This window comes from Diorhabda sublineata, chromosome 7, assembly GCF_026230105.1.
Source record: "Diorhabda sublineata isolate icDioSubl1.1 chromosome 7, icDioSubl1.1, whole genome shotgun sequence".
In the NCBI taxonomy this organism is placed as follows: domain Eukaryota; kingdom Metazoa; phylum Arthropoda; class Insecta; order Coleoptera; family Chrysomelidae; genus Diorhabda; species Diorhabda sublineata.
In genome coordinates, this window is record NC_079480.1 from 27,075,413 (window position 1) to 27,087,732 (window position 12,320).

General features: G+C 33.8%; 1 protein-coding gene across 1 annotated transcript; it reads right to left on the reverse strand.

Annotated features, from left to right (window-relative positions):
* Positions 1 to 4: 4 nt before the first annotated feature.
* LOC130447117 (uncharacterized) lies at positions 5 to 11,633 on the reverse strand. Its single transcript, XM_056783773.1, has 5 exons — positions 11,465 to 11,633; positions 4,852 to 4,880; positions 4,417 to 4,660; positions 2,801 to 4,357; positions 5 to 141 (listed from the first exon to the last, which is right to left on the reverse strand). Exons 1-5 carry the CDS (start codon positions 11,631 to 11,633, stop codon positions 5 to 7), a joined length of 2,136 nt encoding a protein of 711 aa, XP_056639751.1.
* Positions 11,634 to 12,320: the final 687 nt, after the last annotated feature.

Sequence of the window (12,320 nt, forward strand, 5' to 3'; positions counted from 1 at the left end):
GATTTCATGGAAAAGGTGGTAAGTATCCTTGTGTTGGACCTTGAGGTTTCGGTTCAGGGAATGATGTACCGGGTCTACCATTTGAGTATCCATTTCTACCTTCTTGTGATGAAGTTTCGGTAGAAGCTGTATTGGGAAAACCTGGTGGATCAGAAAAAAATTAATCGTTATTTTTAAAAAAAAATATTTATTCCTCCATACAAAAGAATAGATAGCATCATAATGGTAATCAACATTATACGGGGTATGTTTCAAACATACAGCGAGCCTTCCCTGATATTTGGCAGCATATGTTATAAAAGAAATGGTGAACCAGATCGATTTTTATTCTAATAGGCACACACATTTTGAAAACTTTATTTTTAAATTGGTATATAGCATGTGTATGTGTATTAGTATTAGTATGCATATTAGTAAATCATTTAGAAGGAGTGGTTAGTGATAATCAATGCCTTTGATTGTTTGGCTTGCTAATGTTCCATTTTCCTTTCACGTTGTAAATTGAAAAAATTTCTACATAAAATTAGTTATTTTAAACTAATTTAAACGAACGGAAAGAAGTCAAGTGACAAATTTCTGCAGCTCTTTCGATTCAGAAGCTAGAAATTCATAGAAACAAAGACTTAATGAACTGTTCTTCGTATAACCGGTACAAATTCTTCTTTGGCAAGATTATTTGCTGTTTTATTCTTTTATAGTTTCTCAATTATATGAGATATGATCTTTTCTTTCTGATGAACACATTCAGATGTTTTACGGACCAAAAAATATTTCTTTATCGGTTTGTTTTCTTCAAATATTCCTAAGCTCGACCGTTTCTTTCCGCATTATCGTCAACAGATTGATAATACTTGAAATTCTCTTGAAACCGGTTGTGTGAAAAATACATCAAGCTCTTTTCGTTAGCTCAGTCATCTACAGAAAACTGGTTCTTTCTCTCTCTCTCTCTCTCTCGTGAGATCGCCGAAGTATCTGGTCTGACCTAGAGATGGCGCTAGTTGCTTGAAAAACATCACTGCTTTAGAAAGTACTCAATCTATACATGTTTCAAGTTTGAAGACGCCACGTTGTTTAGTATTTGTTTGGCAGCCATCAATAGGGAACGTTTTTAGTGAATTTGTAAACATAGAAAAGACTGGTCATCGTTATGTGATACAATCCTTTTATTTGAAAGGCGTTAGACCAACCAATATGAAAGCTGAACTAGATTATAGTCTGGGCGAGACTGCTCCTTCTTTATCAACAGTGAAATATTGGGTAGCAGAGTTTAAACGAGGCCGTACGCCCTACGAAGACCAGCATCACACTGGTCGATCAAATGAGGTGGCGACTCCAGATATGTTGAAGAAAATCCACAAAGCAGTACTGGATAATCATCAACTGAAAGGGCACGAGCTAGTAAACATAGGAGGCATTTTAAAAAGTACGGTACATCGCATACTTTGTTTGCTCACAATGGAACAAAAACAGCGTCGTGAAGATGTTTCCATCGAATGAAATAAAACCGAATTTTTGTACCGTTTCATTAGCATTGATGAAATGTGTGTCCATTATTTCACACCCGAAACAAAAAAACAATCAAAACAATGGACTGAAAAGGAAGAACCGACTCCAAAGAATACAAAGACCGTTCCATCTGCAGGCAAAGTCATGGCGTCGGTTTTTTGGGATGCGCGTGTGATCTTGAAAAAGAAAAACTACGGCGAGTATTATGAGAACTTTATGCAACGTTTGAGCGAAGAAATCAAGCAAAAACGGCCATATTTAGCAGAGAAGAAAGTGTTGTTTCATCAAGACAATGCACCAGCTAACAAATCCCTTTGAATTGCTAGCTCATGCAGCCTATTTGTCAGATTTAGCCTCCTCCGATTATTTTCTGTTCTCACACTTAAAAAAATGACTCGGTGGTCAAATATTTTCCAACACTGAAGAGGTGATGTCGGCAGTTTAAGGTTATTTTGAGGAGCTTAACGATTCTTATTATAAAAAGGGTATCGAATTTATTGCACATCGCTGGGGAAAGTGTATGAAGCTAAAAGAAGATTGCGTGTAAAAACAAATATTTTTTCCAAAATTTTTGTGTTTTCTTTGTTGGGCCAGGTACTTCTGGGAGCATCTTTGTATATCTGCTAACAGCTTCCATCATCAGGTGGAGCTGTCAATGCAAAAGCAAAAAAAAACGTATGACTACTTGCCAGATCTTAGAGATAGTTGGTACAGATGATGGGTATGGATATGATCTCCTATTTAAACCGTGCGATTAAGAATCTGAACCAACCGATTGGTTAGAATTTCTTAACTAAACCGAATGGTATGAAAGTAATATTAAGTTAATTTCGAGGATTTCCATTAGGAAAACCTAGGATCACTTTAGCCAGAAAACAGTTTCTTAGCGTAATATTCTAGAAATGATTGAGACGAAATTATGGTAATAAAAATAAATAAAATATATTCTGAGGATATATCCACTTAAACGTCAAACCTTAAACTTTGCAGCTGTTAAGTGGGATAAGGTGTGATTGGAGTGAAACGTAATAGAGATTGGGACATAGCGAGGACGAAAAAAATGGGAGAGGTGTAAACGAGAAAGACGAATCAGGGGAAAAATAGAGAGGTACGTCTAGAGAAAGGAAAAGGGAGAGATCGAGATAGAGCTACAAGATCAAGAGATATCAGCAAAGAAAAAATACGAGAGAGGAAAGAAGTGGACAAGATTGTTGGAGATCGAGTGGGAGAGAAAAGTTGGAGATACGGCAGTTTTCTTATCATCAATTTTTTATTGTGAAATTATTTGACTCACCTGGTTCTAAATTGGAAAATCCATTGACACCAGTACTAGGTTTTTGATTTAAAGGTCGTGGAGTCAAATTGGGTCTATTTTTGGGATATTGTGGCCGTTGATTTTCTACAGATTCAATTGGTACTCTCCCAGGTTTATCTTGTATTCCATTTTGATAACCACCATTTATAACCTGCTCTTCTGGAACCCTATCGCTAGGATATCCAGCGGAACTTTCTTGACTGCCACTCGGGTATCCTTGTTGAAACGAACTTGAAGGTGCTCGTGATCCAGAGGGCTGAGAATTTTGATAACCACCACTTATAACCTGCTCTTCTGGAACCCTACCGCTCGGATATCCAGTGGAACTTTCTTGACTACCACTCGGATATCCTTGTTGAAACGAACTTGAAGGTGCTCGTGATCCAGAGGGCTGAGAAGGTCTCGTACCAGCAGTTCTTTCATCGGAATATCCGCTTGATAATTTGTTAGGGGATTTAGGAGAATATCCTTGTTCTTGGGGTCGAATAGGATAACCTCCTGGTCGTTGAGCATCGAACATTGGACTTCCTTGATTAACATCTTCGGGGTAACCAGCACCATCCGTTTCTCCAACCCCTGAAGAAAGTCCTTGTCCACCAATAATTGAGTAGTCATAAATGTTGGCGTTTACTTCGTAAAGTGATGGTGCTGAATCACAATTGAATTGATTCCACCAAACGCACACCAAATACTCTTGATGGAATATTGTTCCATTTGGACATAAAAAGTCATATGTTAGATTATTAGCACATACATGAAAAACTTGACATCTTGTTTCAACGTCAGCATAATATCCAGGATATTGTTGTTGGTCACAACTGAAGGAAGTTTGAGGAATTTCGGAAAGTATTGGGTAGTCTTTATCGGGTTCACCGGGTATTGCAGAATAATCATCCTCATCAAAGGCAGATACTTGTTGTTCAGATAAGCCCCCTCTTTCTGGGAATTGTCCTAATGATTGCCCTTGCTCAGGAATATTACCTTGCTGCTGTTCTCTATAGTCTGGGGAACCTGGTTGTCCTCTGTTATTTTGACCTTGAGCTCTTTGTTGCTCTTTATAACCTGCAGATTGTTCACCAGGATAACTCTGTATATTTTGTTGAGATGGATACCTTTGAGACTTTGCTTGTTTACTAGGTAATTCTTGAGAATTTCCTTGTGGACCAGGATAACCTTGTAAACCTTCCTGTTGTTCGCTATAACCTCTCTGTTCACCAGGATAACCTCGAGAAGAGCCCCTTTGTTTATTCGGAAAGCCTTCCTGTTGCTTAGGATAACCTCCTTGTTCTGGATAGTTCTGAGCTCCTGAATAATTTTCTTGATTCGGATATGATTGAGAACCAATTGGTTTATCTGGATAACTTTGACTAATGCCTGGACGACTTTGGGGCTTATCAGACGTACTCGGATATCTTTGGTCTGACGTAGATGAACTAGGATATGTTTGACTAGGATATTCTTGTGGTGTAAGTTCTTGTTGGTTAGAGATGCCTTGTTGATTAGTTCCAGGTATCTTGGAAAATCCATTCTTCTTTCCTAGAAATCATAGAAATATATAGAAATATTTAAGAAAAGTAATGAATTTTACAACCTACCTTGAGGTCTTGAAGGAAATTCTTGTCCTGATGGTCTTCCTCTTCCTGGATATCCATTTGAAACTGAAGATCCGGGTAGTTCTTGTCCTGATATTCCGGTAGAAAATCCATTGTTTGGAAAAGCAGATATCGTTTGTACTGGTTTTGTTTCTGGTCGTCCAGATTTGCCTTGTTCTGCTGGTCGTTCCGGGTTTCCTAAAATAGGTTTTCTTGATGGCGCAGGATAATTATAGCCCTCTTGTGCCTACAAAATATATCAATTTCTCTGAAACTCTGATATAATTAAACATTAAAATGAACAAAATACGATTGTTAAGAGAGGAGAGCTTGGAAGGGGAGATAATAATATGGTAGCACATAGATGGTATGTCGGAGTCCATATGTTTTTGATGACATTTATAATAATTATTATTGGATATAAAATAATAGTCTTACCGAGAGTGTTTCCAGAAAAACGAAAAATACTGAAAGAGAATGAATAAAAAAATTAGTAAACAGTATAAAATACCAAAATTATTAATTTATACCAGGTTGAAACATTTTTTGCGTTATTCCAAACTTAGGTTTAGAATATTTAGCTGATTTAGCTAGAAAGTAATTTCACTCAAACATTCGAGAGTTATACACATTCCGTAACCTATTCACAAATATTACTCAGGCAAATAAATTGTTTATTTTCTCATTGAAGCACTAGATGACTCTTCTAGTATAGACAGTAGACAATTTGGCAAATAAAACAAATAATTCATCTTACTACTAGTAAATTCAGATGATTTTCTGGTTGTTTTATTTTCAGTGTAATCGTTTACCTTGCTGTATCTTGCTATGGCGTTCCATTGTGAACTGAATAGTAAACAACTTGTCGAGGTCCGCATAACAATATTAAATTTTTTGAATCAATGAATCATTAAAAAGTATAGATAAACAACAACATTACTTAAAAAATTAATACCTTGGAATTCCTAAATTGAGTCGTTTAATAAATTGAATAATACTAAGAAAATAATGAACGTAAATTGGGTACGCATATGCATATTACATTGCGGTGGGGAGCAAGATTGGGTGAATGATGAATTATTATTAAGTTCCAAGCATGTTAAGGATAGCACTAGGATATTGAAAGGGCGCTTTTTGAGTCTTGGTTCATAGAAAAACTAAATGCCAACAATGTAATTGTGTTAGTTAATGCCTCGAAACATTCAAGACAAATTCGTAAAATTCCAAATAAATATTCTTCCATAGGCAGATATACAGGAGTTTCTACTTGAACAAGATATATATTTCATTATATACTGATCCAAGATTTTTTAACTATATGAGTAACTTTTATCAAAAATTGATTTATAAGTTTAACTATAGTTTGAAGCAACGAATTCATCTTTGTATTCAATTTTACTGAAATTATCTTCGCTTGTTATATTAAGTACAATTCGTAATTATGAACATCTGTTATAAAATTTTCGTTATATGATGACCGACATTATTTACAATATTATTATTTTACATCATTGCCACTTTGTCATTTTTTCCCAGCTGTTTACATAAAGTAATATTGTAAGTTGACAATGGTATATTAATTTCAATACAAGACATTTTTGTAATGTGTGGGGCTTTTTGGGACTAAAATGTGAGTTATTCGATTATTATTGGTGCCAGATTCTTCCAGATGGAATAGAAAGTCGTCGGGAATGAAACAAAGCTAACTTACAAAAGATGTTTTCGCTTGCCTGGTTTATGAAACTATATAAGAGAATTTTATGTAAAGCGGTTTATGTTTAAAATGCGGGTTATTTAGTTTTTATTGACGCCAGATTCTACGGAATGAAAAAAGGCATCTAGAAGAAGACAAAAGATGTTTTGTACGGCCTCTCTATAAGAAAACCAAAGAGAATCTCGACTTGATAGATTTGCTGAAACTGGATTATATCCTCTGAATTACTTAACGTCAAAAGAAATATTATATAGGAAAATAGAGGTCCAAGGAACTCTGGGGTTGATTTCAGATGCAACAGTAGAAACAGGAATTACTCTTCCTCATCTTCCAAATCCATCTTTCAACAAATCCTCTTGCAAACTGATTTCTGTTTGGTAGAACGCGGATTGAGGATAGCGCGGAACGCCTGAACGACAGAACACCCGATTCAGTGCGCACACCCCTTCTAAAAAATGTCGTGATGATTTATATCAGATTTATTTCTTCGACTAGCATTCCAGTATGAGCCTGATGTTGAATATTACGCTCATTCCAAAGGGGTTATTGGGCAACTATAGTAGCATGTTTTTTGACAATTAGATATTTATCGAGAATTTTAAATATATTTTTATCGCGTTAAAAAAAGTATTTCCTAGGTAAATGCATATAGTAAAACAACGTTTGCCGGGTCAGCTAGTATGACAGTGAAATTTTATCACATGCGAAGCAAAGCTGAAGCTTCTAGAATTGTTCCAAATACTGGGAGGTTTGCATGAAGCGTTCTAGAGATAGACTAGATATATATTAAGAAGTTGATTATAAGTAAAAACGTATAAAATTAAAATAAGATATTTTGCAGCGTCAGTAACCTAGTTGTATTTTGCAGCTAGCAGTTGCAAAACTTTTAAACAAATTATTCCTTCAAAATGTTTCTTGATTGTAAAATCTCACCTAATCCAATATATCTCCATTCCATTGTACCTAAATAAACAAAAAATAATTATTAATATTGATTGTCAAAATCTATTAATTAATTTGAATAATTGTCATCATTAATCGTAAAATATGGGCATTGAGTCTAGAGGAAATAATATTAACGGAGATCAAATTAGAATCAAGCTATAAGGGAAATAGGTAGGTAGGACTCAGTTTAATGAGGAATACCACAAAAGATATGGGGATGATCTAAAATATATGGTGTCTCGATGAAGTACTTTGTGCAGCAGTCGAGTTATTACACACGTTTTAGTTTACTTCTAAGTAGTCTTAATAAAATTTTGAAGTTCTACAAATGTCTTCCATATAAAATACGATTGGTAAAAGATTCAAAAGAAGATTACCATGACCGTGACTCCCGGCTTATAATCTGCGTGATTTTTACGAAGCAAATACAGGGTAATGTACTAGAAGGTTTTCCAAATGAAACGACTTTTATTTAATGGTGAGATAAATAGACAGATTTACAGGTATTGAAGTAAAATTCATTCTCAAAGGCTGTAAATATTAAATGTTTGTGCTGGCATTCTATATTACCTCAATTTCAGATCGTTCTTGATTCCTGGTCACCATACAAATGTTGTGAGGGCAATACCTTTTGGAGCACGAACTGTTTTTCCACAAAATAGGGTACAACTACTTGGCTGTATCAGTCCTTTAATTTCTAGATAATCCTATCCCAGAGTTCTGATTGAAATAAATTGAATCTGACGGTTTTTGCAACATAATCTGAATCTATAGAAGATTTACGTATAATAATCTTCCGAGAATGCCATTTAGTATCTCCAGATAAGCTCAGAAATGTCCAAGAGAAAAATTCAAATAAGATAATATCGACGCTAGCGGAGATTACTATGTAAAATACTTGTGATAGTCCAAATTCTAGTTTTTATGCTCATATTTTTAAAATCCAGAAATAAAAACAGTTATTTTCACAAAAAACTTGATGATAGAAGTTATAGACTATCCTAAAGATCTTTTGAAACTCTGTTCTTCTTGAAACGTCAATCTTCTAAAGGGTGGCTAACAAGAAAAACACAAATCTAAATAAACCTAAAAAATCTTTACAAAGATCATCACTAACGGATTTCAAAAATGTTAGTTGATTCACACCCACGAGAAAAATTTGGCTTTAGAAATGGCTTTACTACAATCGACCACATTCACTAGCTAAGAAAAATACTATCCTGCATAGAGCGTTATTACCCTAGAGCAGTAATTGAAGCTCTTGTTCAACAAGTTGTTCATAGTCATTATTTAAAAACTTATTGGCCAACATATACAAAGAAGCCAGAGTCCGAGAAGTCCGATAAAAGACCTAATATCTCAGAATCTCTTCACGGCCAGATTAAAGAAAAAGAATCTTATAGAAATTTGATTGGAACACAAAAGGTCTGAAAGTATATGGAGAACATCTAAGCCATCTAAGATTCACTGACATTGTCCTAATCGCAAACAGCCCTAAAGAGCTACAACAACAGATGAAATGGCTCAACATTATTAATATGAACCGAAACGTAAGAAATCTCATGTACAATGAAGTAGAAAACGATCATGATATAATAGTCAGCAGTATCTACAATATGTAAAGTAGTGGAAATATACCCAATTGCTATATAACTAAGGTCCATTACTTTCAGAAATTAACATAAGAATAAAATTGGCATGGCTGGTATGCGAATGAAATTCCAACATCTTTTAGTCATAACGTACGGCTGTGGAACTTGGCTACTGAACCAAGAGCTAATAAAGAAACTCCAGGCTGCGCAACGGTCTATAGAGCGATGTATGCTAATTAAAACAAAAGTTGAGAGAATCTAGTACATTAGACGAATTATTCAGGTAAGAGACGTCATCCACAGACTCAAATACTTCAAGTTATGAAGGGAATGGTATCTAGTGAGAAGGACCGGCAATAGGTGGACAATAATAATAACAAAATGGTTTCGAAGTGGCGTGAAAGACCAAAAGGACAGAGACGAAGGAAGGACGTGCAGCGTAATCAACGACTGATAATGCATATCTGGTAGAAAAAGACAGAAATGATAGATAACAACCTACATTATGATGAAAATAACAAAGCAAGTGAGGATGAGAAAAATACTGCGAGGAGAAACAAATGCATGCCGAGGAACAAAAATTGGATATTAGATTTGAGGATTAAAGTGAAGTAAAGAAATTTGTAAAACAAACATAACAGAATATAAATAAAATTAATAATAATGAGGGTTACAGTTCTAGAAATAAATGAATTTGGAAATTAGAACAACAATTAATCGTTGAACCCCTACTTAACATTTGATTTTATAATAGGTAAAGAATAAATGAAATAAGAGTAGAAGAAAAATATCATAGAAGCATGAAATAAATAAAAAATTATGTAAAAATTGTATCTGGTTTCAAAAGGATGTCATTCATACATCAGTATATAATTCTAGTCTAAATGGGCAACTTCTTTTTCGAAATTTTGAATAGTATTATATTCTAAATTCTTTGAATATACTATAGAGAAATTATCTATCATCCATTACCCAAATTTTTCATTTTTTACGTTTATTATTATAGTTTCAATAAAAAATTTTTAGAAAAATTGTGAAGTTTCACAAAAGGACTTGATGTTAATCACTTATGTTATATTGTAGCTGCTAGCACATACACTTACATAAAAATTTTTCATAAGCTTCGTAAAACACAAACAAAAACCCACCTTATAAATCATAAACTAAGTCACTAAACTCTTAACAATAAACTGGATTAAACACTTATCTAAGTGTTCTTTTATACGAAATCGGGACCGAAGGAGCATCTTCAGATTACACCACAACCACCTCCAAAAATTCGTAACGTTAGATAATCTTCGCCGAGAAGAAGGGGAAGACAAATGCATCTTCAGGGCCGTTCCTAAGTTGTCGTCCGCAATTAGCTTTCAAACTAATCACTTTTGGACGTTTTAATTGCAAATATTCAGATTTAAAAATTTGAAGTATGTACGCAAAAACATTACCCTGATTTTATATTTTGTCAAGGTTCATCATTTACAAAGGTGAACTCAACAGTTCTTGAACTAAATTATGAAGTTTTTTCAATTATCAATAAATATTTGAATTTTTTTGACAAAGTAGTTCTTTTTTCTCACGCTTTCATTAGTTTCATTTATATACATAGGATAAATATTTTGAGATATAAAAATTGGCCATTACAAAAAAATTATTAACCGTTTCGTCGACCAATAAAATGATTCTTTGAGTAAAAGACTAATCAGAAATCACACAGTGCCAAATCAGATGAATGGGGTGGATGTTCAATGACTTATCATTTTCTCTTGCAGATTCAATTGTCTGCTGTGCAGTGTAAACCGATACATTAGTGTGATGCAAAATTAACTCGTTAATATTAACTGACTATAATTATCAATTGCTTCCACCAATTTTGTGCTACCAAAGAAATATGCCATTGCTGGTACTGGCTCTTGGCTGAGTATGTTTCATCACTTATTGTTAGTGTATATGTAGAGAATATTTTCAATCGACATTTCACACTTTAATCTGTAGGGTGAATTTGAAAACTTATAGAGTGTGTTCAGTATGAATATCACCAACGGTTCCAAAAATTTAAAATTAGCTAACAGTTGGAATACACTGAAATTATTGATTTTTATAAAAGCCTAAGGGATATAGAAGAATCAGCACATATTGCTTTTCGGTAGTTGCTGTCACCAAAAACGAAGAAGAAGTATGGAGCAGCATAACAGTACTTCAAGAAATGCTGCCAAACAAAGTCTGCTACTGTAGTTTCAGAAACCGTGCTTTTGGCAAACTATCACGAAAAATCTGATGTATTAAAGTATCCATCAGGCTTATGGTATGAATATTCCGAGTAAGTTCACTCTTTCCATACATATTTCCAATTATTCTCAGTCTTTAGTAGTTTTAAAACGAATAATTGTTCATTGTTAGTTGAAAAAGTAATAGTTATTTATTCAACAAGTGAGTAAAGTAATACTTTTATTCACGAGTAGGACGGTTTCACCTGCAATTTTTACAAGGGAAAAAAGTTACTTTACTCACGAGTTTCATACAAAAATTGTGCTACGTCCGTAAACTTAAAAAAATACGACAAAACTTTTATCAATTTTTATTTTGTAATAGTAATATTAAAAGTAAAACTGTGAGCATTGTTAATTTGAAGTGGAGAAGAAGTTACATTACTATTGGTACTTGAAATGGCAATATTTAACGAGTTCAAAGAAATAACATCGTCTATAGATGTATTAGTGTATCGTGAACATTTACAATGTTGCTTATTTTTCAAATATGCAATGAGTTTCGAGTATTTACTGATGTATACGTCGTCATTTACCATTAGGGTGCCTTTCAGTTTTGAATAAGTCAACCAAAGTGTTGAATACTTCCACATTTTGGATTTGTTCCGTGGATTTCTCAGGGAGAAGAAACATAGTCGCTGTAGTTGCCAATTCAACAATATCTTCTGGTGTGCAATTTAAAGATTCTTCACCATTACTCTCCATCACTAATAATTATACTACATTCCTTTGAATTAGACACAAAACGGATTTTCTTTAACGCATTTCAAGAAATAAAAGTTTGACAGTTTATTGGAGTAACGAATTGACATGAGAAAGGAAGCGTTAACAATCTACTATTTTGATAAAACAATTTTGTAATTGCGTTAAAAAATGACACGTTACGGCCCTTAAATGAACTGGTACGGTACTTTTTTGCACGTTTTTTGACGTTTTTTAAATTCTTTATGAATGCAAATGAATGAAAAAGTTATTTATGTTTGTTGTTGGAACTTAAAGAATATGGTTTTTAAGGTAAATCAGATTTTACACGTCAAAATGCATTAATATAGGGAGGAGAAAAAAATCTTGTTTTTGAAGTATTCCTGTAATTGAAACTGAGAAAGAGTGTCTGTGTCGTAATGTAGGCTCGTCACAACATGTCGGAGACAAAAAAACAACTAAATCAGTAGTTTAGACAAAAAAATGAACATATTTTTTCACATCACTTCAGTTAAATAATTTAAATTCGTCTCGAAATCAAAACAGAATATTATTAAAAATATCCAATTTAAGTGAGTGAGTTTGATAAAAGTTTTAGGTACTTAAGTACCTCAAAAGTCAAATCAAAATTATGTCGCGAGATTAAGGATTCATTGACAAACAAAAAACAACTAAGCAAAGTGAAGAAAA

Bases quoted from the DNA above. Each gene is read 5' to 3' on its own strand.
- LOC130447117 (XM_056783773.1), bottom strand. From the start codon at position 11,633: ATGGAGAGTAATGGTGAAGAATCTTTAAATTGCACACCAGAAGATATT. The intron at 4,661-4,851 runs GTAAGACTATTA...TATATTTTGTAG, and splicing joins TTTTTCTGGAAACACTCTCG to GCACAAGAGGGCTATAATTA. The intron at 4,358-4,416 runs GTAGGTTGTAAA...TATGATTTCTAG, and splicing joins ATTTCCTTCAAGACCTCAAG to GAAAGAAGAATGGATTTTCC.